This window comes from Conger conger, chromosome 19, assembly GCF_963514075.1.
Source record: "Conger conger chromosome 19, fConCon1.1, whole genome shotgun sequence".
Taxonomy (NCBI): domain Eukaryota; kingdom Metazoa; phylum Chordata; class Actinopteri; order Anguilliformes; family Congridae; genus Conger; species Conger conger.
The window spans coordinates 5,676,309-5,703,576 of record NC_083778.1 but is presented as its reverse complement, the minus strand read 5'-3'; the positions used below and the strand labels follow the sequence as shown (position 1 = coordinate 5,703,576).

Genomic DNA, 27,268 nt, shown 5'->3' with positions numbered 1-27,268 from the left:
AAAATACGGACCTCATATCACTGACTGCATACACTACCGTAAAAATTTGCTCTCAGATGTTACATTTATTTTTGATATATACATTTATTTTTTGTTTACTGACAGTGGCGCTTCAGTTGCCCTTGGGTCCAGATGGGCCAGACTGCATTAGGGGAATAGCCCCTAATCCTTTTGAAGCCCATATCAAATATTTCAGATACCTTGTTAGTGGGTGGACCGAGCAAGGAAAATGGTTTATCTGTGAAATTTATTGACACCAGTGGTCTCCAACCCTGGTCCTGGAGAGCTACAGGGTCTGCTGGTTTTCGTTGTTATTCTGCACTTACTTAATCAGTTAGAGCAGTCGATTACAGAACTAACTCATCTCACCTGGTTACCCGGGTCTCAACAGGGTGCTGATTTGAGTGTGAAAACAAAATCCAGCAGACCTATTATCTCTCCAGGAGCAGTATTGGAGACCCGAGTTTAACAGAGGTTTACACCCCGACACGCTCGTAACACCTCCGCAGCCAGCAGGGGTTTCACCGCAGCGGCACGGAGCGACACGGAGCGGCACGGAGCGGCACGGAGCGGCACTCACCCGGCATTCGAACAGCAGACACCTCCCCGAGGAGTCTCGCATGGCCTTCCGCTCTCCTTCCACAAACACCCTCCCGCTGAACAGGCACACCGCTGGAAGAACAGAGACGCCATTAGCACAGAGATGCCGTTAGCACAAACATGTTGTTAGCACAAATACGCCGTTAGCACAGAGACGACGTTAGCGCGGAGACGACGTTAGCGCAGACACGCCGTTAGCACAGAGACGACGTCAGCACAGAGACGACGTCAGCACAGAGATGATGTTAGCGCGTGGTGAGACACTGCTGGAAACACAGACACATGCTGTTAGCACAGAGACGCCGTTAGCGCAGACACGCCGTTAGCACAGAGACGACGTCAGCACAGAGACGACGTCAGCACAGAGATGATGTTAGCGCGTGGTGAGACACTGCTGGAAACACAGACACATGCTGTTAGCACAGAGACGCCGTTAGCGCAGACATGCTGTTAGCACAGACACACCGTTAGGACAGACACGGTGTTAGCGTAGACATGCCGTTAGCACAAACATGCCGTTAGCGCAGACATGCTGTTAGCGCAGACATGCCGTTAGCACAAACATGCTGTTAGCACAGACATGCTGTTAGCACAGACACGCCGTTAGCGCAGACACGCCGTTAGCACGTGGTGAGACACCGCTGGTACAAGCCGCCGCTGCTACGAGCCACCGCAGAAAGCAGCGCTGTGCTCGATGGCTCATGACATAAGCGGGTACCAGTTTGTTTACAAAACCGATGGTGAGGTCTGAAATCATACACAACTGTACTACACCCCCTTTTACTGCAGTTTACAATACTCGCACGGACAGGTTGGTCTTCATGAAAGGAGGGCTCACTGTCATTGAATACTCACGCAAACCCGCTTACTCACTGCAATGAAAACCAGCTGCCGAGATTAAGATTAAAACCAATCTCACTGCAGACAATTTCCCCAAAGGCAGTCTCCATGGTGAGAAACTGTATGGACGTGTGAAGCAGTTCGTTCTCATTAGCGATGGCACGGGGAATACTTTAGCGATGGTCCTCACATTTGCTGAGGTTGAAGGAAAACACAAGAAGCATTGCTAAACCCTGGACTTACCAACACGGTTTGCACAGTCAGTGTACGGATTTGAATGACTACTTTGAGGCAAAACGCGCGCAGCACCGAGCCTAGAAAACGATGTTCTGCGACCAAGGAGCCGAAGCTTTCAGAGATGGAAGTCGATTATCGAAAAACGTCGCTTCCGTTTATTTTCGACATGCACAAAAGGAAAGAACAAAGAGAAGAGGAGACGGGACGCATGTTGCGACCCGTGTGATGTTTTAGACCAATTGCAGGTGACCTCCACGCGGGTCAGTGTGCAAATATCTCAGCTAGCTTGGCCAGGAGGGAGGTGCACACGATGGCGGCCCAAGTAAAGGCAGAGCTTCATTTTCTACACAAATTCTTCTACTCAATTTAGTTTGTTCGAACTAGCCGAAGTTTGTTTCCACAGCTAGGACGCATCCAGCGTTTGCGTGGACACCACGACAACGGTGAGAAAGCATGAGTGTTGATATTACTTTTAGTGACAGACAAACCAGAGGTAGCAGCCAAGCGCAAGTGTGGATGTCACCGCACGTACGCAAATACAGAACTTTCCATGAGTGTAAGGAACATTAAGCTTGAGAGCTTACAAAACAAAATTGATGCACTCACCAAAAAAGAAGCATTATTTAACCAAGCATTTATTTAAGCAATTATATTTTTCAAGAGCCTGGGGGACCCAGATTAATGTGGTAACCTCCTGAATGCTGAAAGGTCCTTTCACTGGCATAAACAGAGCGTACATGCAACCCGGTACACTTCAATCATATCATTTCGTGACTAATATTTATATATTTATCTATAATATATCAGGCACCCGTGAGAACAGCTCAAGGGGTAAATGTGTACATTTCACACAAACTGAACTGCAAGGTTTAGATAATTTGCCATTTAGCTGAAGGGTTTATCCAAAGCAACACAGTTACAGTCGATTAGACTAAGCAGGAGACAATCCTCCGTGAAGCAAAGTGGTGTTAAGGGCCTCGCTCAAGGGCCCAACAGCTGTGCGGTTCCTATCCTGGCTACGCCGGGGCTTGAACCACCAAATTTCCGGGTCCCAGTCATGCACTTTCGCCGCTAGGCTACAGGCTAGCATTCGCCACTGCAAGTCACATGATACACTTTGAAACTGAAGTGGCGCTAATGACTGTATTATAAAAACAGCCCTTTCTCCGCGTATGCATTTAAGCAGGTGAGGAGCAGCCAACTGTGCAGAACAGACCTTGTGTTTGTAAACACAATGGAGTTAATTTCCTTCGTTGTGTTTTCAGCGTCGCCTCGGTGTCGCTCATAAACCCGTGTTTCTGAAGGTCTGCGATGAATAATTCATGTGCATGCAAATGCGGAAGTCTCTGGAGACGCGTGTGTGGCGTTGCCTAGGCAACGCGGCAATGTGGTCAGTCGTGTTGTACGCAGTGCTGCAGGGAGGAGGAGAGGCACAGTGTGTGTGTGCGTGTGAGTGTGAGACTGCGCATGCGCGTGCATTGTGTGAGAGTGTGTGTGTGCGTGTGTATGTGTGTGTGTGTGTGTGTGTGTGAGTGTGTGTGAGAGTGTGTGTGTGTGTGTGTGTGTGTGAGTGAGTGTGTGTGTGAGTATGTGAGTGTGAGTGTGGTGTGTGTGAGTGTGTGTGTGTGTGTGTGTGTGAGTGAGTGTGTGTGTGTGTGTGTGTGTGAGTGTGTGTGAGAGTGTGTGAGAGTGTGTGAGAGTGTGTGTGAGTGTGGTGTGTGTGTGTGTGTGTATGTGTGGTGTGAGTGTGGTGTGTGTGTGTGTGTGTATGTGAGTGTGGTGTGTGTGTGGTGTGAGTGTGTGTGTGTGTGTGTGTGTGTGTGTGAGTGTGAGTGAGTGAGTGAGTGAGTGAGTGAGTGTGTGTGTGTGTGTGTGTGTGTGTGTGTGCAGCAGTACTCACGCTGGCACTCCTTGCAGCAGGCTCCTCTCACGTAGGCGGGGGCGGTGCCGGGGGGGCAGTGGGGCTGGGGGCAGGACATGGTCTCGCACAGGACCGTCCCGTTCTGGAGCGGGACAGAGACACAGGGATACGCCCTCACCATGAGCACACAGGACCATCCCCCCCCCTCCCTCCCTCCCTCCACACCAGGGGCCAGTCACACTCCCTCTCCTCCAAGACCTGCTGCTTCGCCACCCTCCCTTCACCTGGGAGTCGGGTGTCAAGCCAGTCTGGCCAATCAACAGCGCTAATTACCCAGGAGTAAAGAAAACCGGGGCTGGGTTTGGATTTGAGGGCCAGAATTGATAATCTCTGGTCGACACAGGAAAATGTCCAGTGTTAATTCAACTATAACAGAGTATTAACGAGTGCAAGAGGGACCACACGCGCTGCAAGAGCTGATGTCATACTGTGTGGCACTCAGGACCAGCTCATTCATATTCATTCCATATGTATATTTCACAGGCCCGCGCTCCCCCGTTAATGAATAAATCACACGTCTTCTCGTCTAATGCCCGTCACAAGTGTGTCCTGCACACACACACGCATGCGCTCGCGCACACACGCCACACACACACACACACACACACACACGCTCTCACACATACACACAAGCACGCACCACACACGCACACACACATAACACACACACACACACCACACGCACGCACGCACGCGCCCTTACCTTGCATCTAAAAGCAAAAAATATTCTACTTTCTTAATTAACAGTAAAACACCCACACAAGCAAACACGGCAAATAGAGTTTGCGATGAAAAAAATAAAAGTGCAGTCCTTGCATCTACTTGCTTCTTTGCAAGTCCAATGCTGCACACAGAACACGGTAGAGGGCAGGGTGCCAGGCATTAGAGCGGACTCCACACAATGGCGAAATTTCACAAAAGGATGACAAAGAACTCTGTTGATTGCTACGGCTGATGGCACTCGCCATTTAAGTTATTCATCTTTTTACAATTATATTCCACAGAATTCCAAATTGGATGTGACATGACAACAGAACAACACAAAATGGATCTGGGGTAAAAAAAATTAATAAATAAGTAACAAAGAGCTATACCAAACGCAAATCCTCCTTTTCCTATCCATGTCGGAAACTGACTACGATTCGGTAAAATGGAGGTCATATGGCATGCGTAATGCACAGAAAGGCAGAAAACCAACCACAGATTTGGAGCCGCAAAGAGAGGCAATGCGTTGAAGAACATTAAATTGACCAGCACATACCCAGCTAGACCAGCTTCATGACCAGCTGATACCCAGCTAGACCAGCTTCATGACCAGCTGATAGCCAGCTAGACCAGCTTCATGACCAGCTGATACCCAGCTAGACCAGCTTCATGACCAGCTGATACCCAGCTAGACCAGCTTCATGACCAGCTTGGCCATGCTGGTTGACCAGCTCAAACCCAGCTAGACCAGCTCAATTGTCAAGCTGGTGAAGCTGGCATAGCAGGGCTCAGTATGGGTCCCCATCAGAGCCACAGAGACTAGAGGCTCTGGCCTGGTGTTTTGGAGGACTAAGCACTCGGGTAAGAGTCTCGGCGGGCCCGCTCCCGACAGTCCGCTGGATCCGTGCCCCGCTCCCTGCCTGCGGAGGGTTACCGGAGTGGAGCTCTCCTAATCTCTCCTAGTCGCGCAGGGGCGACGTGGCTCAGGCAGTAAGAGCAGTAAGAGTAGTCGTCTGGCAGTCGGAGGGTTGCCGGTTCGATCCCCCGCCCGGGCTGTGTCGAAGTGTCCCTGAGCAAGACACCCAACCCCCAAATGCTCCTGACGAGCTGGTCGGCGCCTTGCATGGCAGCCAATCGCCGTCGGTGTGTGTGAGTGTGAGTGTGTGTATGAATGGGTGAATGAGAAGCATGAATTGTATAGCGCTTTGGATAAAGGCGCTATATAAATGCCAACCATTTACCAACCATTTAATCCCGCGGGCGGTGGGGGTGGGGGCGGGACGCTTACCGCGCACGTGCAGTTCCGGCAGCCGTCGGTCCAGGCCTGGTCCTGGCGGTACACGGCTCCCTTGGCGCTGCACGTCCGCTCGCAGTAGCAGTTGTCCAGGCCGTTCATCTTCTCCTCCGCCCGCGACAGCTGCCCCCACGGGACCACCCCCCCAGACACAGGGAGGGGGAGGGGGGTTAGGCTACTGCGGCAGTTGATCATGCTACAATCCAACGCCGTGGGCTAGCCTGGCGACTGCTGAGTCTGGATGCGCAAGCTAATCCTGGTACAATCACGCTAACGCTGTGGCTAAAGACGCAAGCTAATCCTGGTACAATCACGCTAAAGACGCAAGCTAATCCTGGTACAATCACGCTAAGGCTGTGGCTAAAGACGCAAGCTAATCCTGGTACAATCATGCTAACGCTGTGGCTAAACACGCAAACCAATCCTGAGACGTCCCAGCCAACGTTAATCCAGAGACAAGCTAATCCTGGTACAATCACACTAACACTGTAGCTAAACACACAGGCTCATCCAAGGCCAAACCCAGCTAACAGTGTAGCGAAGCACGCAAGATAATCCCACACCAAACCCAGATGAAACTGAATTTAAAAATGCAGGCTAATCCTGGGGCAACCAAGGTAAAACAGAGGCTATACAGCCAGGCTAATCCTAGGCCGAAACCAGGTAAAATTGAAGTTAAATGCAAACAAGGCTGACCCAATTGCCCTCGAAAAATTACATCCCTTAAATTACTTTACATTTCCTTGGAGACAAAAGCCAGCACACCCTGTGGCTCTCCAGGACCAGGGTTGCCGACCCCTGCACTAGGCTATAGACCGCTCCTACCCTGCCCTATTCTGCAGTAAAATCGGTGCGTTACACCTTTCCGGATTCTTCCGCAGCTAAGGGAGGTTCTGTGCTGGTACCTTGCTGGACGTTTTGGCCAAGAGGTCCTGCAGCTCCATGATCTTCTGCACCAGCCCGTGGAAGTCGTTGCACGTGGGGCAAGCTGAAACCGAGACGCCCAACAGCCTTTCAGACCAAGCACCGTGCGCGGAGGTGAAGTTTCCGACACATCGAAAGCCTGCATACGACTGGGCGACAGAGCTAGAAACCTAGCACTAATGTGGATATCGCTATTAGTGACAAACTAGAGCGAGCAGCCTAGCACTAATGTGGATATCGGCATTAGTCACAAAGTAGAGCTCGCATTAATGTGGATATCGCTGGAAGTACACAAATATAGCACTTGACTGTGCGCAAAAAAACAAAAAACAGATGCATTCATTTTCACCCAAAAAAAAATCCACTGTCAGGATAAATGTCATTAAATAAATATTTAACCTATATTTTAGTTAAATAAATTCTGGGACTCAGATGAATGTGGGAGCCCACCAAAAGCCAAAAGGTCCTTTCACTGGCATAAACACAGCGGTATCGCAGACGTGCAAATTCATTTTGATAAATGATCAGTGCGCATACACATGGGGTGATCAGACAGTGTGTTAAGGGGGTAGGGGTGATCAGACAGAGCGTGTTAAGGGGGTAGGGGTGATCAGACAGAGCGTGTTAAGGGGGTAGGGGTGATCAGACAGAGTGTGTTAAGGGGGTAGGGGTGATCAGACAGAGTGTGTTAAGGGGGTAAGGGTGATCAGACTGAGCGAGTTAAGGGGGAGGGGTGATCAGACAGAGTGTGTTAAGGGGTAGGGGTGATTAGACAGAGTGTGTTAAGGGGGTAGGGGTGATCAGACAGAGTGTGTTAAGGGGGTAGGGGTGATCAGACAGAGTGTGTTAAGGGGGTAGGGGTGATCAGACAGAGCGTGTTGAGGGGGTAGGGGTGATCAGACAGAGTGTGTTAAGGGGGTAGGGGTGATCAGACAGAGTGTGTTAAGGGGGTAGGGGTGATCAGACAGAGTGTGTTAAGGGGGTAGGGGTGATCAGACAGAGCGTGTTGAGGGGGTAGGGGTGATCTTACTGCGGTTCAGGTCGGGACACTGGGAGATGTAGCCCTGGGGCATAACCAGGAGCTGGACATCCTGCATCGCCCCCTGCAGACAAAGGGAGAGGAAAAGTGTGGGGGGATGCCTGTCATTTCTGTTCCAATGCATTAATCAACTGAGATTAACTCAATCATCAACAAAAGATGACAACCGTGATCGCAACAGGGCCCTGTTTCGCGGAGCAGGGTCAGAGAGTTAGCTGGATGACCGCACCAAGTAAAACCCAGAACCCTCCGGAACATGGACTGAGGTTGAAAGAGCAGGTGCATGTTTTACCCGGTGTAGTTATACAGCTAACAGAGTAATCCTGCTATGCGAAATCACCCCCAAATATTATAAAATCATGACAAGCAACAGTAAATGTACATGACCGAGACATAGTATTACAGCAGTTTCTCGCAATAGTAAAAGGTAGCATCACCCCACGACATGCAATTAAAATGTTGTTATTTCTGGCAATAAAAGGGTGTTTCACATATGGAGGATGGACTATTTGTTGGTACTAGTCAGTAGTAGTACTAGAACAGTACAGAACCACTTAAGATACTGATTCCCATAATGCAATGCAGTGTACAACGCAATGGAACGTCCATCGGAGCAACCGGGGTTGAAACCATGTTCTTTAAAACCGGATACAGAATCTCGATTTGTTTCGAAATCGTATTTTTGGAAAAATAAAATTCTCCCCCCAATTGCAACCTCCGCTTTCAATTCACGTTTGGCAGGATGGCGCACATTCATTCGGTATCCATGGAAACCTGGACGACTTCAGCTCGCGAGCCCAGAGGAGGAGAGACGTCCTTCAGAAACTTCTGCCTCGCTTTGCTCGACAGAGCAACTCAGAACATCGGGCGACACAACGGCGCTCGACAGGACGGGTCCTCCCAACGCCAGTCGACTGGCGCGTTTCGTAACGGCAGCTGTTAAATTCAGGGTGGAACACGTTCCGCAGGAGCGGAGAACTCAGACGAGCTCTAGGTCTCGTCCTTGTGTGCAAGGGTGCGTCAGGAAGACGCTTGAAATAGAAATAGAAACATACGCTCACCGAGCACTTTATTAGGAACATTTCTCACTTAGGAACGGTTATCAGGAGCTTCAGTTAATGTTCACATCAACCATCATAAAGGGGAAAAAATTTGAAAAAATGACTTTGACCGTGGAATGATTGTTCGTGCCAGGCAGGGTGATTCGAGTATCTCAGAAAGTGCTGATCTCCTGGGATTTTCAAGCACACTAGTCTCTAGAGGTTGCAAAGAATGGTGCAAAAAAACAAAAAAAATCCAGTGAGCAGAAGTTCTGCAGACAGAAACGTCTTGTTAATGAGACGTCAGAGGAGAATGTCCAGACATGGTCAAAGCTGACAGGAAGGTGACAGGAACACAAATAACCACATCTTACAACAGTGGTATACAGAAGAGCATCTCTGAACACACAACGCATCATAACTCGAAGTGGATGAACTACAGCAGTAGAAGTCTAATAAATACCTAATAAAGTGCTCGGTGAGTGTATATTTTAACTCTGTGTGAGTCTTCTGTGAAACAGAAATGGCGAGAATCAGGGCTGAGCTTTTAACTGCTAGAAAATGCACTTAATTAGTCAATTAAGGCCAGAGAGACTTAACGACCTAAGGGGACGCTGAGGGGTTGTCGGCCAATCAGCCGCACAGAAACATGCTTAACGAGGGTCGCGACCGCTGGCAGCTTAACGAGGTTCCCTGATCTTTACAGCCGTACGCGAGGGTACCAGAGAGTGAGTCAAAGGGCAAGAGGGAAGCTTGCATACCTAGAATTTTCTATAAGCTTTGGGAGGGGTCAGAGGGTGAAATATCTACTCTTAAGCAAGCCTTATTTTAATTATTTTTAAAAATTGATTTTGGATTTAGAATGTGCCGATTCCTTTACACTGTATATAGCAAGGGCTTGTCTGTTAAATATGAAACAGTATTGCCTGTAGGGTAAAACAGTAGAGGGTCCACACATTCAAAGAGGGGAGAATCCAGGGAATACTCATTAATTAAATGACACACATTTTATCTGACAGTAGTATACGTAGAATGGGCTTGTGATTGAGATGTTTGGGACACATTTTGGATGCGCTTGGGATGCAATCAGGACACGTTTGGGACGTGTTTTGGATGTGGTCGGGAATGTTTGGGATGTGGTTGGGATGCAGAAGGGAACGTTTGGGATGTGGTCGGTAACGTTTTGGACACGTTTGGGATGTGGTAGGGAACGTTTGGGACACGTTTGGGATGTGGTCGGTAACATTTTGGACACGTTTGGGATGTGGTCGGGAACGTTTGGGACTCATACCTTGAAGAATCCGTGGGCGCTGTTCCTCTGTCCGAGCCAGAAAGACGCATCTGCTGGAAAGTCCAGGAAGGGTGCCTCCACCACACGCTCATAAATCCTAAAACAGCGGAGAGCCAATGCTGTCACAACATAACTGTCAAAGACTAGGCAGGGGACAATCCCCCTGGAACAATGTGGGGTTAAGCTCAAGGGCCCAACAGCTGTGCAGATCTTATTGTAGCCACACTGGGGTTTGAATCACCGACCTTCCGTGTACCCTTTTCTCTCACGTGTGACCGGCAGGTCTCTCTGTGATTGGCGTGTACCCGTTTCTGTAGCATGTGATGGGCGTGTACCCGTTTCTGTAGGGTGTGATGGGCGTGTACCCGTTTCTGTAGCGCGTGATGGGCGTGTACCCGTTTCTGTAGCATGTGATGGGCGTGTACCTGTTTCTGTAGCGTGTGATGGGCGTGTACCCGTTTCTGTAGCGTGTGATCGGAGTGTACCCGTTTTTTGTAGCGTGTGATCGGCGTGTACCCGTTTCTGTAGCGTGTGATCAGCGTGTACCTGTTGCAGTCGACATGCAGCAGGACATGGGAGGCGCTGACCGCCACAGACAGCTTGTGCCAGCGGCCGTCGGCGAGCGCGTAGGGGAACACCTCGGTGTGCGGCTGCTGCCCGCGGCTCCGGTAGTGCAGCCGGATCTCTTCCCGCTGCCCACTGCTCTCCAGCTCCAGGAACCTGAGAGACACAAAACCCAGCCTCTATCCACGCGTTCCGCAAAACGCGAAGCCAATTTCCCAAGAGGAAAAGAAGACGTGAATCGGTGCGTCTCTCCAACTACCGTTTCGCGAATGTTCGACAAAAGGCACGGCCGAAAGCTGGGGCCAGCCGTCAGGGCGGAGGGTCTCTGGGCTTTCTGGAGTGGAAGCATGTGAAATAATAAAATCGGTAAGTAAATGAGTCGATAAGTAAATAATAAAGTTGGTAAGTAAATGAGTCGATAAGTAAATAATAAAGTTGGTAAGTAAATGAGTCGATAAGTAAATAATAAAGTTGGTAAGTAAATGAGTCGCTAAGTAAATAATAAAGTTGGTAAGTAAATAATAAAGAACCGGAGTGGCTGAGCTTGAGCTCCAGCTCCATTGTTTCAGGGAAGAGCCAAAACGTGCAATTAATTTTAAAGCATCGCTTTCCTTCGGAAACAAAGGGAAACTCGGAGGAAAACGAATGGCCTTTTCAAAGCACACGGCAGAGAAACTAACAAGGACAAATGAGCCGGCCAAGACTGACTCCAGATTAGCACACAGAGACCGAAGCACTGAACAAAACGGCCACAAAATGGCCCCGTCTGCAACTTTATACACAAAATAGTAGTGACAGTCATGGTCAGAACAAGTGGGTGGGGGGGGTGGAAAAACTACGTAAAAGACTGAAATTAGAAACAGGAGGAAAGGGGTTTATATCTGTGATCTCAATCCAATGATCAAACTCAGCCCAAGGGAGTTGTAAACCAGATTTTCCCAAATTGGGAAAAAACACACATCCCACTCTTTTTGTAGGTGCTGGAGTTCAAATGCAATTAGAAAAAAAGCAGCTACCAGCACACTACTCTTACACGCTCCCCTTTATTCAAGTATGTTCTCACACAGCGTCTCGACCCTCAGGGCTTGACTCAGCTGAAGCAAAGCTTGCCGATGGAAAGTCTAGAATTAATTTCCAAAATCTCTGGAATTCATTTCTGGAATCTCTGGAATTCATTTCCGGAATCTCTGGAATTCATTTCCGGAATCGCTGGAATTAATTTCCAGAATCTGTGTCCCAAACTTCCAAGCACGGAGGGTGATCAGTTGGTTCCGATGGGACAAAAAGTAATTAACCGCAATCCCGGCACTCAGCCCACTCAAAAGCATGCTAACCGTTCATTCTGCTGTACAGCATTCCCATTGGCCGGCGTTGACCTCTGGCGTCAGCTCACAGGTCCCCTCCTCCTTTCACAGGAAGCTATGACACTTCATTTCTACGCCAAAATGAGGGAACGACCGAGATGCAGGAGTCTGGGCGGGTCTACTTAAAAGTGTCACTGGCAAAAATCCAGCCGATCCATGCTGTAGCTCTCCTGCACCCCACCCCCCGTTCTAAACGAACAGCCCATAATTACCACTTAATGACTGACGCCACAGAAACAGCGGGGGACCGGGGCGTTTTGTGGGGCTTCCTGTGAATCAACACAATGAACCAGCTGGTGTAATAGCCAGGACTTAATCACCAGGAATATCCAGCCCACGCAGCTTTGACCACGGAGTGTTCCGGAGAGGGCAAGGGGGGGGGGGGGGGGGGCACTTACACGAGCGTCACAGGAGGCAGAAGCACCGCTGTTGGCACGGCGACGCCCGTTTCCATTAGCCCCGCGCCGCTAATCAAAGGGAAACCGTCATCGGCACAGGAACGAGTCATGTCGGTTTCCCCGGGGGAGGTAGGGGAAGGCGAGGCAGAGAAGAACGGCGGATTGTTCTTCAGCGAGCGGAGGCGGTTGCCGGCGCTTGGAATGCGAGAGGACTCGGGGAGAACGCTACACTGCGGGACGTTGCCGAGTGGGAGGTAGGCTAGTGGAATGATTCAATGATTTCAATGATCGACGATTAAAATCTGAACGGAATGAAAATCTTGAAATGAAAAAAGGCGCATCTTAGAAATTTATGCCTGGATACGGTCTGAACAGGCTGGGTCTGGAGGAGCGTGATCAACAGAGCAGGGCCCAGGACCTTCCACCGCAATGGTACCTCTCCTCAGCATCAGGCCTACCTCTGGTCAGCGCCATGGTTACGTCCCATCAGCGTCACGCCTACCTCTGGTCAGCGCCATGGTTACCTCTCCTCAGCATCATGCCTACCTCTGGTCAGCGCCATGGTTACCTCTCCTCAGCATCATGCCTACCTCTGGTCAGCGCCATGGTTACCTCTCCTCAGCATCATGCCTACCTCTGGTCAGCGCCAAGGTTACCTCTCCTCAGCATCAGGTCTACCTCTGGTCAGTGCCATGGTTACCTCTCCTCAGTATCATGCCTACCTCTGGTCAGCGCCATGGTTACCTCTCCTCAGCATCATGCCTACCTCTGGTCAGCACCATGGTTACCTCCCATCAGCATCATGCCTACCTCTGGTCAGCGCCATGGTTACCTCTCCTCAGCATCAGGTCTACCTCTGGTCAGTGCCATGGTTACCTCTCCTCAGCATCATGCCTACCTCTGGTCAGCGCGATGGTTACCTCTCCTCAGCATCATGCCTACCTCTGGTCAGCGCCATGGTTACCTCTCCTCAGCATCAGGTCTACCTCTGGTCAGTGCCATGGTTACCTCTCCTCAGTATCATGCCTACCTCTGGTCAGCGCCATGGTTACCTCTCCTCAGCATCATGCCTACCTCTGGTCAGCACCATGGTTACCTCCCATCAGCATCATGCCTACCTCTGGTCAGCATGGTGGATGGACAGGATGACTCCAGAGTTGAGCTGCTCCTGCTTGAGGGTGGCCAACAGAGTGAACTCAGCCCTGTGCCTCAACTTCCCCAGCATGCGCTCTGCCACGTCTACAGGAGCCTTTACACCCCTCTCCACATCTGAGAGAGGGGGGGGAGAGAGGGAGAGAGAGAGGGACAGAGAGGGAGAGAGAGGGACAGAGAGGGGAGAGAGAGGGAGAGAGAGAGAGAGAGAGGGAGAGGGACGGAAAGAGAGGGAGAGGGACAGAGAGAGAGGGAGGGACAGAGAGAGGGAGAGGGACAGAGAAAGAGACAGAGAGAGAGAGGCAGAGAGAGAGGGAGAGAGGGAGGAAGAGACAGGGGGAGGAAGTGAGAGAGCAAGACAGGGAGAGAGAGACAGAAAGAGAGGGAGAGTGAGAGAGAGGAGGAGGGAGAGAGAGGGAGGGAGAGAGAGACAAAAACAGATTCATTAACGTGTTATATAGGGGGAGAGGGAGAGTTTTTAAAAAAATTAAATAAAAACTTGGTGGTTCAGTTTGAGAATATTTGTTGAATTAAAAAAAGCATTCGATCACAAAAAAAAAAAAAAAAAGAGTACAGCTGTGCATCAAATATCTCATCAGCCAATCATGTGGCAGCAAGTCGAAACATAACAGCATGCAGACGTGGTCATAACCCGGTACGCAGAAGAGCATCTCTGAACACACAGCACATCAAACCTCCAAGTGGATGGGTTTCGGCAGCTGAAGACCAATAAGACCAAAAGGTCTAATAAAGACCTAATAAAGTGCTCACTGAGTGCATAAAGGCTGACATGGGGGAAAGGAAGTGGAGCAAAATGGGGGGGGTTCAGATATCTGCTCTTTTGTTCTACCAGCAGCAAGTGCGGCCCCCTCCCCGTCGACGTCGAGCGCTTTCATGGAGCGATCAATAAATGATGAAGCTTCTCAGAAGTGATCACATCAAAGCGCTGCTTTTTAGCCCAGAGAACCTCTGCTCTCACGAGTCCCTTCCTCTGCTCTCTGCTCTCACGAGTCCCTTCCTCTGCTATCACGAGTCCCTTCCTCTGCTCTCTGCTCTCACGAGCCCCTTCCTCTGCTCTCTGCTCTCACGAGTCCCTTCCTCTGCTATCACGAGTCCCTTCCTCTGCTCTCTGCTCTCACAAGCCCCTTCCTCTGCTCTCTGCTCTCACGGGCCCCTTCCTCTGCTCTCACGGGCCCCTTCCTCTGCTCTCACGAGCCCCTTCCTCTGCTCTCTGCTCTCACGAGCCCCTTCCTCTGCTCTCTGCTCTCCGAGCCCCTTCCTCTGCTCTTTGCTCTCACGGGCCCCTTCCTCTGCTCTCACGGGCCCCTTCCTCTGCTCTTTGCTCTCACGAGCCCCTTCCTCTGCTCTCACGGGCCCCTTCCTCTGCTCTGCTCTCACGAGCCCCTTCCTCTGCTCTCACGGGCCCCTTCCTCTGCTCTCACGAGCCCCTTCCTCTGCTCTCACGAGCCCCTTCCTCTGCTCTCTGCTCTCACGAGCCCCTTCCTCTGCTCTCTGCTCTCACGGGCCCCTTCCTCTGCTCTCACGAGCCCCTTCCTCTGCTCTCACGAGCCCCTTCCTCTGCTCTCTGCTCTCACGAGCCCCTTCCTCTGCTCTTTGCTCTCACGGGCCCCTTCCTCTGCTCTCACGGGCCCCTTCCTCTGCTCTTTGCTCTCACGAGCCCCTTCCTCTGCTCTCACGGGCCCCTTCCTCTGCTTTGCTCTCACGAGCCCCTTCCTCTGCTCTCACAGGCCCCTTCCTCTGCTCTCACGAGCCCCTTCCTCTGCTCTCACGGGCCCCTTCCTCTGCTCTCACGGGCCCCTTCCTCTGCTCTCACGAGCCCCTTCCTCTGCTCTTTGCTCTCACGGGCCCCTTCCTCTGCTCTCACGGGCCCCTTCCTCTGCTCTCACGAGCCCCTTCCTCTGCTCTTTGCTCTCACGAGCCCCTTCCTCTGCTCTCACAGGCCCCTTCCTCTGCTCTGCTCTCTCGAGCCCCTTCCTCTGCTCTCACAAGCTCTCTAAAGGTTTTATATAAATGCAGGAATTTACCATTTACATGAGCAAATGCACTAGTAAGACCACCCAGGCACCTATATCATATTTTATTATTAAGAACTCAGCACACTGCATACCACACACACAAACACACACACACACACACATTGCGGCTCCAGATCCATACGCGACCCGGGGCCATCAGTCAAGGCCTTTATCGGTCAGGGTCCCACATACCCGTAATGGCCGCCGGCGCGCTGCCAGCTCATAATGGCCCGGAAGCAAAATGGCCGTTCGGTCTCGCTCCATGTCCGCCGCCAGCGGAGCGCTCGGCCGGGGTACGCTCCGTTCCCCGCACCGCTAAAAACGCCGACCCCAAATCCCTCGGGCTCCACCGTCTCCGTAATCTCATCCAGAAGCGAGAGGCGGTTTTAATGCTGAGGTCGTCGGAGGAGTGGGATTAGCGCCGAGCCAACGCCGGGCTGATGACCTCAGCGGCGTCCTGTGCCAGCACCACTCTCAGTCTCAGCACCTCCCGAAAAACGCTCCCGGACTCGACTCGGGGCTACCGGACTCATTTGGGGGATCACCTAATCGTTTCGGATTCAAATACCTTTCTGCGCTCGATTAATGTCGCCTGGTGCAATTCAGCCAACCAAGAGGACGAGGGTTTGCATCAGACACGCTCAATAACGCGTAATCCGAAACAGTTACGCGTCTGAACGAGGTAAGGATCAGAGACGGGTTTTGACGCGGCGCGAGGATTCCAGCAGGAGGTCGAGGCGGCGCTGAAGGACGGCCCCCCCCGTTTTCATCCGGAAACTTCCATTCGTTAGTCCCTGGCACCGAACCAGAGACAAGGTGCCTTCCGGAAAACTGAATGACAATCAAACCGTGTAAAAAGGCATTTAAAATGCGCTTGGAGTCGCCCTTTGCATAAGAACAGCTGCAATAAATGCAATTTGAAAATATTTCGGTTTCCTGCCCGTGGATATCAGCATTCACAGCAAGCGGTGACGTTTTTCCCCGGAAAGTTATTGGGACACGTTGTACACAAGGCAGCTTTCCGGGTGTGCAGCACAAGAAAACGTCGGCGGGGGGTCTCGGGGGTCGGGAAAGGGAACGCCGCACCGCGTTGTCCGGACGACATCGCGCCTCCGGCCCTGCTGGGGAGGGGAGGGTGACGTCACGACAGGACGGCCAAGCGAGAGAGAGAGGGGGGGGGAGAGAGAGAGAGAGAGAGAGAGAGAAAGAGAGAGAAAGATGAAAAAGAGAGAGAGAGCGAGAGAGATGGGGGGAGAGAGTGAGAGAGCGCGAACAGTAATGCGTCAGATGCCTTCTGTCTTGTTGGCACATAGAAAATGGCCCCCGCCGCAGAGGGGCCCCAGCACTCACACACCCACACACTCACCCACTCTCACACTCTCACTCACTCACACACACACACACACACACACACACACACTCACTCACACACTCACTCACACACTCACACACTCACTCACACACACACTCACACACTCACACACACTCACACACTCACACACTCACACTCACACTCACACACACACACACACACTCACACACTCACACACTCACTCACACACTCACACACTCACACAGACACACAGACACACACACTCACACACTCACACACTCACAGACAGACACACACACACACACACACTCACTCACACACTCACTCACACACTCACACACTCACTCACACACACACACACTCACACACTCACACACTCACAGACACACACACACACACACACACACACACACTCACACAGTGGCACGGCATGTTAAACAGTAACTAACATCCTGCCTGCCGACGGGCTCCCTGGTCTCGGCCAATAAGCCGCATCCAGCTAGTGGAGCCCAGACCCAGACGCCATCGCACTCCGGCTGTAGGCACCACACTCTGGCTGTAGGCACCACTCCCCCCCGCCCCCCACCACTCCCCCCCCCACCCCCCCTACCCTCCCCTTCCCCCCTACCCCCAACACACCAACGTTCACCCATAACCCAGGCCCTCGTTACAAACCAAGGGCGTCCTTACAACAGCTGGGCTTTGAGTAACCTCTCGTTCCTTTTTTTTTTTAAAGCAAAGGAGGATGAAAAAGGGCCTTCTCCTGAATGTAATCCCGACCAAATCCAATAACGCTCCTCGTATGGAACAGCAGATCCATTATGGACACCCCCCCCCCATGGACGATGCGGGCTTTCTTCCAGCTGAGATAGCTTCCCAATTAGGTGAGACTGATATCGTCAGGGGGGGGCCCTCCATTTGATCACATTAGACCCCCCCCCCCCCCCGATCCTCAGGCTAGTCCTCAAAGCACCTTCAAAGGATATTAGGCCATGCCCTCTCGTCATGTGGGACCCGCCCCCAGTGGGGGGAAAAAAAACTAACGAGAAATTCATTCTCCCGTCACCGTGTCAACCGGCGGGATGGCGCGACCCTCCGTTATTGCGCTCGTACATCTCTCTCCACGCCCTCGTAATAAAAAAAACACCGCCACACAGCCTTCATCTTCATGGTCAGTGCACACAGTACGAGCACTAGGACAGCGCGGGAGTCGCGTCTCACCCGTTAGCGCAAATAATACTTGCGTCAGGTTCTGTGTTTGTTGGTATCTGTTTTGTCTAAGTCTTTAGCGTTTCCGTTTATTTTTACCCTCAGTGCACACCGTAGTCCGTTCTGCCAGTTCATTCATTCCCTGCCATTCGTGTCACCCGTCTCCCACTTCCCGATTGTTTGCCACACCTGATTGTCAATCCCTCTGCGTATTTAATTCCCACGGTTTGTGTAATTTGTTGCCAGATTGTGCATTTACCATACTCTCCAGCGTGTATTTCTGTCTGATCTCCAGTGTGACCAGTTTTGTTTTAGACTACTGCTTTTTGGATTTCCCGTCAGTTCCGTTTCGACCTGTAGCTTTTGGTTTTTTCTGATTTTGATATTGGATTTTGTTTCCGTTTGGACTGCCGTTGGGTTTTTGACCCAATCTGCGATTCACCTGCGACCACGTCCACTGTTTCTGTTTGCCCGGATACCCAACCATTGGCTGAACATTCGTTTACGAACACCTGATCTGCATTGCTACTGTTTGCTGGTTCTCGACCCTTGCCTGTCCCATCTGTTCTGAAGTCAATAAAAACTTTGACATTAACTCCTGTGGTCTCGCTCTTGGCTTCAGTGTTCTGGTGCCTAACAAATGACTGCAATAACAGTAATAACAGTGCACTATTATTATGATATTAATGATAACAACAGTCATGGCAAAAAATAAAAGTGCAATACATCACATAAATTCTTGGCTGAAATGCGAAAAGGCAGAAAGTGCGAATGACTTAAATAAATATGAATGAATAAGTTTGTGTAGAGTGAACATGAACAATAGTGGGGGCCGGGGACTGGGGAGGGGCGTCTTTGGCTCTGCGCTGCTCTCGAGCGACCCGTCGACCAAACAAACAAACCCCACCACTGAGGGTGGTGGGGGAGCCACGAACATCACAATGAGCATCATTATGTTCGTCCCCAGTGAGGACATTATATCGCTTACACCACTGACTGAAACCAGGAACATAACACAACATCACATAACAAAGAGAAGTCATTCAGCTTACACCACTTACTGAAACCAGGAACATAACACAACATCACATAACAAAGAGAAGTCATTCAGCTTACACCACTTACTGAAACCAGGAACATAACACAACATCACATAACAAAGAGAAGTCATTCAGCTTTTACCACTTACTGAAACCAGGAACATAACACAACATCACATAACAAAGAGAAGTCATTCAGCTTTTACCACTTACTGAAACCAGGAACATAACACAACATCACATAACAAAGAGAAGTCATTCAGCTTATACCACTTACTGAAACCAGGAACATAACACAACATCACATAACAAAGAGAAGTCATTCATCTTATACCACTGACTGAAACCAGGAACATAACAACATCACATATCAATGAAGTCACTCAGCTTACACCACTGACTGAAACCAGGAACATAACAACATCACATATCAATGAAGTCACTCAGCTTACACCACTGACTGAAACCAGGAACATAACACAACATCACATAACAATGAGACGTTACTCAGCTTACACCACTGACTGAAACCAGGAACATAACACAACATCACATAACAAAGAGAAGTCATTCAGCTTTTACCACTTACTGAAACCAGGAACATAACACAACATCACATAACAAAGAGAAGTCATTCAGCTTATACCACTTACTGAAACCAGGAACATAACACAACATCACATAACAAAGAGAAGTCATTCATCTTATACCACTGACTGAAACCAGGAACATAACAACATCACATATCAATGAAGTCACTCAGCTTACACCACTGACTGAAACCAGGAACATAACAACATCACATATCAATGAAGTCACTCAGCTTACACCACTGACTGAAACCAGGAACATAACACAACATCACATAACAATGAGACGTTACTCAGCTTACACCACTGACTGAAACCAGGAACATAACACAACATCACATAACAAAGAGAAGTCATTCAGCTTTTACCACTTACTGAAACCAGGAACATAACACAACATCACATAACAAAGAGAAGTCATTCAGCTTATACCACTTACTGAAACCAGGAACATAACACAACATCACATAACAAAGAGAAGTCATTAATCTTATACCACTGACTGAAACCAGGAACATAACAACATCACATATCAATGAAGTCACTCAGCTTACACCACTGACTGAAACCAGGAACATAACAACATCACATATCAATGAAGTCACTCAGCTTACACCACTGACTGAAACCAGGAACATAACACAACATCACATAACAATGAGACGTTACTCAGCTTACACCACTGACTGAAACCAGGAACATAACACATCATATATTGATGAAAAGTCAGTCAGCTTACACCACTGACTGAAACCAGGAACATAACACAACATCACATAACAATGACAACAGGCCACTCAGCACTTGCCTTGGCTGCTCCTACCACTGAAGTGTACCTAATGCTGAGTTTACCTCAAAACGTTTCTATTCCTGCTGTTCCGAATCGCCAAAACTGTCGTATAACCACTTGGTCAGTTTATCGGATTATTCTACAATGGTACTGTTTTCTCCATGTAATCACACTCGGACCTGGAACCGTACGCTTCCCTCCAGGGTTTTCAGCGTACACATCCCTGGTTCTGTTCCCTTGCTGTTCATCGCTCTGGACAAGAGGGTCTGAGTACAATGTAATGTATGTAATATAATGTATCGTAATGTATCGTAATGTAATGTAATGTATCGTAAAGCAAGATAGTTGAATGGTTGAAAGTGTGGTTGTAACATCCAATCATTTTGCCACACGTGAATGATTATTTTAATCAACAAGGACAACAGAATATAACATATTAATAATAATATTTTATATATATATATATATATACACACATACACAGTACTGTGCAGAAGTCTTATGCACTCTAGACTTTATTATATATGCGTTTATTTTTTTATGTGTGTTAATATGAAAGAACACATTTGAGATTTCCAAATATTCATTTTACAAAATATTTAATTACACAGAGACATTTTTGTATTTAATTTTAATAAGTAATATATTACTGTGAGCAACTGACTACTTTTTACATAAAAACTTGATCAAGGCTGTCTGAGATCAGAAGCAAGGAGCCAACCAAAGTCTGCAGAAGAACTGTGGCAAGTTCTCCAACATGCTTGGAACAACCTCCCTGCTGATTGTCTTATAGAACTGCAGGACAGCGTTGGCTATCTCAGAGAAGTGATGCAGTTTTAACGCCGAAGGGTGGTCACAAAAAAATATTGATTTGATTCAGTTTTTAACTATTCCGCCAAAATACTAAAATGTAATGTAAAATGTATAGTATGTTTATTTAGGACCTATCATTGAATTATTTTTGAAAGAATCTTATCTGTACAGAATGTTATACAGGTGCCTAAGACTTTTGCACAGTACTGTGTGTGTGTGTGTGTGTGTGTGTGTGTGTGTGTGTGTATAGTGTAAGCGTAAAACTGGAAGGAAGTATGGAATCTATTAATCTATTAAATCCACAGGTTTTCAGTGCCCTGTCAGAGCTGGTCACCCGCAAAACCCCCGTTATATTAAAATATGGCGTCAAAAAAATGAGCTTCCAATGACTATACAACAGGAGCCAAATCCATACGGATGCAGCTCGCTGTCCAATATAGTATCATTCCCTTGAGAAAGCAGTAATGAGGCGAAGGAAATTACCCCTGCAGACACACGGTTAAACATCCTGGGCCAGACGCTATGGTGTCAAACTAGTTCCCAAAGGCCACGCTGCTGCCTGGAGCCAACAAAGCCGCACAGAGCCCCGCCAGGGCCGGCCTCCCTCTCTCCCCGGCACCACCGCGCCGCATTGTAATCCGCTAACTTCATTATCCCCGCGCCGCGCAAACTTCTTTGTGCCCGAGCGTCCCATCTGCTCGGGAAGACGTCGTGCTTTGTTTCCAATCGAGGCCGCAGCCTAATTCCGTCAAACTCCGCCGTGGGAAGATGTTGCGGTTCAACAAGCCGTGAAGAAAAACAATCAACCGTTTTCATTTGCCGCCCTTATGCGTATTAATATCACTAATTAATTTAAACTTTCACTGCCGTCTCCCTTTAACAGTCGAGCAAAACTAGAGTGGAAGTACAGGCAGGTGGGGAGGTGATAGCCTAAAAATAAGTGAACGTCGATATCAAGCGCCTATAGTCTACAGAGGGACATATGTGCTATGATTCAGGCCGCTGCACGAGACAGCGTAGACACCACAAATCCTCGCAACTGTTGGAATTTAATTGGACGTTCTCCCTTGAACGGGTGCTCGTTTGGGCTTGGACAAACGACTTGGACTTCACCGCCACTGTCAAAAACGGTATATCACAGAGTCTACCGTGGCTACTTGAGAGCAGCAGAACGACACGTCTGGGTAAAATGGATGCTCATAAACCGCATCGTGTTGCTATAGGTTCAGTTCAGCTCGATAAGAAACGGGCGCCCGTGGTGAGAGCAGGCTAACCTTTTCTGACAACTGTCCGAGGTCACTATATTTTCCTGCTGCTGTTTGATTGCCTTTGCTGGGGAGTTGACATGAAATTAATATTTAATGTAGCTACTCTGTCCTAGTTTACCTTGAGCCTGTTACAAGAGATGCTTCTTGTATATAACCAAAGTTAGATACACTACATACAAATAATACTACTACATTATTTATGTACAGAAATACACCATTGCGCTGTGACTGCTTTTTGTGATGTGTCGCTAGAGCAGTACTCTCCAGATTTCTAACTTGAAAACGAATAGGCTTTGAGTGCATGAAGATTCAAAGCATGTTTCTTCTGCGGCAAGTACGACAGACAAGGGGTGCCAAAAAAAAAAAAAGAGTACTGTCCGGGGCCGCACTTCAGAGTACAGTACAAAATGTAATTCACCAGTGAACAGCGATTGCAACCATCCATGAGGCTATTTTTCCATTTAATCGTTGACAAGCTTACCTTTGAATAGAAACGCTCTGGTTTCGTTGTGGAAGCCATGGACTTGGGAAACTCCGGCAAACGACGCTCCTAGCTTCAATTCATTGAATACGTTTATGCGCAAAGCGGGGTCGACACCAAACCCTAAAACTTCAGAGCACACACACACAAAAAAAACAGACACAAAGATGCCATGAGGAAACGTTATCTGTACTGTCATCGACCGGCTGGCCATGAATTCTCCGCCTTTAAATAACAGCCAGACAGACGCGATTTCAAACAGATTTTCATCACACTACATTTTCAATACCACACCTTGAAAATATTAATATTCTCACGCTATAAGAAAAAAAACAACCACTTGGCGAAATACTAAATAACAAGTCGTTCGTTTGAGGTTTAGATATTGTCAACTACTGTTAGCCTGTTGTGCAGCATCACTGGCCAATGACAACACTCCCAGCCTTACCTGAAAATATATGAAATGTACAGAAAACAAAAGAAAGTCGAAATAATCCCATCGTGAGCGAAAAACAAATTAGTCCATGTTTTCCGGTTCACTTTCACGAAGCTGTTTGGACCGTAAACGAGGCGAGGCAATCGCAGAAGCGCAGTGCTACACGTCCCCAAATACCCGACACTGCATCGCCGGAACTTCAAACACAAACACGATGGGAAAATTCAAAAAAGAAAATATATTCCATTCAGCGGAACACGTATGATGGCGGTTATCCGATCATCCGTGGTAGAACAGGAGACACACGGCGAGAGATGATCCAGCACCAAACGCGACTGGACGTGAACTACGGGCACGCGCGCAGGGAGCGCGCCTTTCCTCCAGGATCAAAATGGGGGGGCCGGCGCACACCCAGCATCCTTCTGCGAGAAGCCCTCTCCTGAACAATAACCTAAATCGTGTTTTGTAATGTCTTTCACAACTGTAGGCTTACAGGCCTAATTATTAAATTGATTGAAAACAAACCAAAGGCCAAATGAGAAATTTGTCACTAAATTACTGCCGCTAGTTTAGGCTATAGCCTAGTTTATAGACTTTTGTCTGACCAGACGAGTAGCCTATAGGCTAGGACAAAAACAATTTAAGGTACATACGTGTAGCCTAGTGCTATTTCTACAACTGATAATCCGCTAAGAAACGGACTTACGGAAATACATTCATTGTATTTTTCGTGACTGTTTTACCAATTCAAAAATCAACCGAGAAGGACAAGAACACCAAGAACATTGGTAACACCTTAATCGCACTCAATTAATGCACCGTGCGCTGAAGGACTAAACATTAATTCCTCCCACAGCAGTACAAATTAAGATAACTGCTCCCCGGACGACACCAACCATAACCGTTATCTTTCAAACCTGCTTCCTCAATAAGAGACGGAGTAGTAGGTTAATTAATAAAACGTTGCCCTACACTTCTACTCTAAAGCCAGCAGTAGTTAGACTTGAGTACGGCAGTACCGAAGTCAGTACCGGAGTCGAATGCTTTCCATTACCAGTAGTGAGTTATTACATCAGCATTAGAATGTTCAGTTACTATCATTATAATCACATATTTGCAATCTCAGGCCTAGAAGGGTTAATGAGCTGATGAATGGCTACGTCTGAATGACAGTAACCTTCAAAAGTATGTAGGCAAGACCGCATCAAAAATGAGCCTTGCTTTTAACGAGCAGTGGGGTCGCGTATTTCATAAATTCTGCCAGGTCATCACAACTCGCTCGCAACGAAACGCCCAGGTCACGTCATCCTTAATGCAGTCGTCTATAAAATCCCACTCTAAAAAAAAAAAAAAAATCTATAAATGCAAATACGGCAATGAAACGATTTATATGGAGCGGACAGATATAACGGAGTGCGTGCGTCCTTCTGTTGGACAGCTGGCGTAAATCATCTGAATTTAGGATCGGCGAGATTAACCTCTTAGTGGAAACAAACCAAGTCTTTATAGAAAGCAAATAATCTGTTACCTGTTGAGTCTTCACAGTACGGGAAAAACAACTCATAAGCATTCTGGTCATAATACATCCAAGATCCCTTTATAATCTTAAAGGAAGTTTCTCGGGCAAGGATTGCGGAAAATAAATGTGTTCCGACCTTTCACCTTTTCCTCGCTGTGCACATAATTCATGATGACATATGGTTTTATGTAATGCAGAACATTAGCTTGGCTAATGACCCAATATGCATGCCCTTCAGATGGTAGGTATACCAGTTTCGTAGATCAACGAGTGGATCAATGCATTTTCTACATCTCCAGGTCTTGCTAAAGTCCATTTCATCCACATCCTCTGAAACTATTGGACTAATAAACGAGATGATGTCTGCTAATTTGGCAATTCAAGATGGAGTTTGATGTGTTCAATAGCAGGAGTCCATGTTGGGATTAAAAATTCAGACAAATCAACATTGTTTTGGTCGCTCAATATCGATATATATTTTTTTACTTATATTCCTGTCGCTACAGACTATCCACTTCGAGTTATGATGTGTTGTGTGTCCAGAGATGCTCTTCTGCATACCACTGTTGTAATGTGTGATTATTTGCGTTACTGTCACCTTCCGGTCAGCTTTGACCAGTCTGGCTACTCTCCTCTGACATCTCTCATTAACAAGTTTCTGCCTGCAGAACTGCTGCTCACTGGATTTTTTTTTTTGCATGTCCCAGTCATTTACCTTAACCACAACGCTATAGGCCGCCCTAATACAAATATCAGATCAGCCAATCAGCAACTCTGAGCATAATACCAAGCAGACATGGTATTAATGCCTGCCGTTCAGACCAAATGTCAGAATGGGTAAGAAATGTGATTCTCACATGGTTCTCACAACAGTCACTAGAGTTTGCAGGGAATGGTGCGAAAAACAACGGAATATCCAGTGAACGGCAGATCCGCAGGTGTAAATGCCTGGTTCATGAGAGGTCAGAGATAGTCCAGACTGGTCCAAGCTTACAGGAAGCAGTTAGTGAGTCAAATGATGATGGGTTACAACTGTGGTATGCAGAAGAGCACCTCTGAACACACAACATATCAAACCTTGACGTGGAAGGGCAACAGGCCACTAATACCAATAAGTAATACCAAAAAAAGTTAAAAAAAATACTCCGGAAAGTATTCGGAACCCTGAACATTCACCCTTTCTGTTGTAGATTGTAAATTGATCAAATCATGCCCATCAATCTACACTGAATAAGTAAGTCATAATGACAAAGTGAAAACATTTTTTTTTTGTTTTCAAATTTATAATAAATAGTCATTTATACATGGATTCAGACCTTTTGATGCGGCACTCCATTAGTGCACAATCCCGTTTCCTTTAATTATCCTTGAGACGCGTCTAGAACTTCAGGTGAGAATCAGTCCCTCAAATGACCTGGAATTTCCTGGTTTAAAGAAAAAACAAATAACCGCCACCCTTCGAGGCCGCAAAGCAATTCTAATCGATGCTCTACCTACGCTATGAAGATGTATATGTATAAAATACGGCTTTAAGACGAATGAGGATGGCTCATTATTATTTGTTCACGAATGGCCGTCTATGGTCCATAGAAATTAGTCTAAGTTATGTAATGTAACAGACGACATGCCCTTCTACAGAGGTCTACAGAATCTCTTGCATATTTTTGTGAAATATGTATTCATGTATGCTTCTCATAACCTACGGGTCACAATTTCTTTTAATTAATAAAAATAAATAAAACGGCAGTCATTGCATCTAAGCGACACATTCCCTCGTCAAGCATCTGTCATTCAACCGGACAGGGTTCGGAGAATTCAGACAAGACTCGCAAAACGACGTTTGGTACAACTCTAAGTCAAAGAAACCCGTTTATTTCATAGAGGCATTTTGCCGTTCTCAGGAATGCGCTCTGACCGCCACCTAATGTACGTTGCATGAATTCCATTTGCAGCGAGAAATCCCAAAGTGAGAAGTTCATATATACGCCAGTAGGTGGGGCCACCGGACCGTCTTTTCCTTTTCAACTTCCAAACAGACAGAATTTATGCTCACTGGTAATTATATTCATTGCTTTATAGTATTAAATAAATATTTCGAAAAAATGAGTCTATATTTTAAAAATCATAAAGTACAAAAATGTCAAAGCACGAAGCTTTTAGTTTGCAGTTTCTATACAATTCAAGACGTACACAGTTAAACAAAATTTGCCAGTGTCTGAAATATGGAAGGTAAAAGATGATAAAAAAATGTCACTAGGCAACTTCCATTAACATGACGTGAACAGAACATCAACATTCGGCAATGCAATAAAACATAAAAACATAACCGTTTGATCAAAACGTTTCTATTAAAGTTGAACAGGTACGCCTAGGACCTCCAAAAA

At 47.8% G+C, this 27,268-nt stretch overlaps 1 protein-coding gene across 1 annotated transcript in view; it reads right to left on the bottom strand.

Annotated features, from left to right (window-relative positions):
* nell2b (neural EGFL like 2b) overlaps positions 1-23,707 on the bottom strand; it is a 56,445-nt gene extending 32,738 nt beyond the window's left edge. Inside the window, exons 1-10 of the mRNA XM_061229907.1 lie at positions 23,378-23,707; positions 22,930-23,058; positions 13,336-13,486; positions 10,438-10,611; positions 9,892-9,988; positions 7,552-7,624; positions 6,503-6,585; positions 5,592-5,720; positions 3,578-3,680; positions 581-672 (exon numbers count right to left, since the gene is read on the bottom strand). Of these exons, the coding sequence (XP_061085891.1) occupies positions 581-672; positions 3,578-3,680; positions 5,592-5,720; positions 6,503-6,585; positions 7,552-7,624; positions 9,892-9,988; positions 10,438-10,611; positions 13,336-13,486; positions 22,930-23,058; positions 23,378-23,429 (1,083 nt within the window). The 5' untranslated portion in view covers positions 23,430-23,707. The remainder of the gene's footprint in view (positions 1-580; positions 673-3,577; positions 3,681-5,591; positions 5,721-6,502; positions 6,586-7,551; positions 7,625-9,891; positions 9,989-10,437; positions 10,612-13,335; positions 13,487-22,929; positions 23,059-23,377) is intronic.
* Between the last annotated feature and the right edge of the window lie 3,561 nt (positions 23,708-27,268).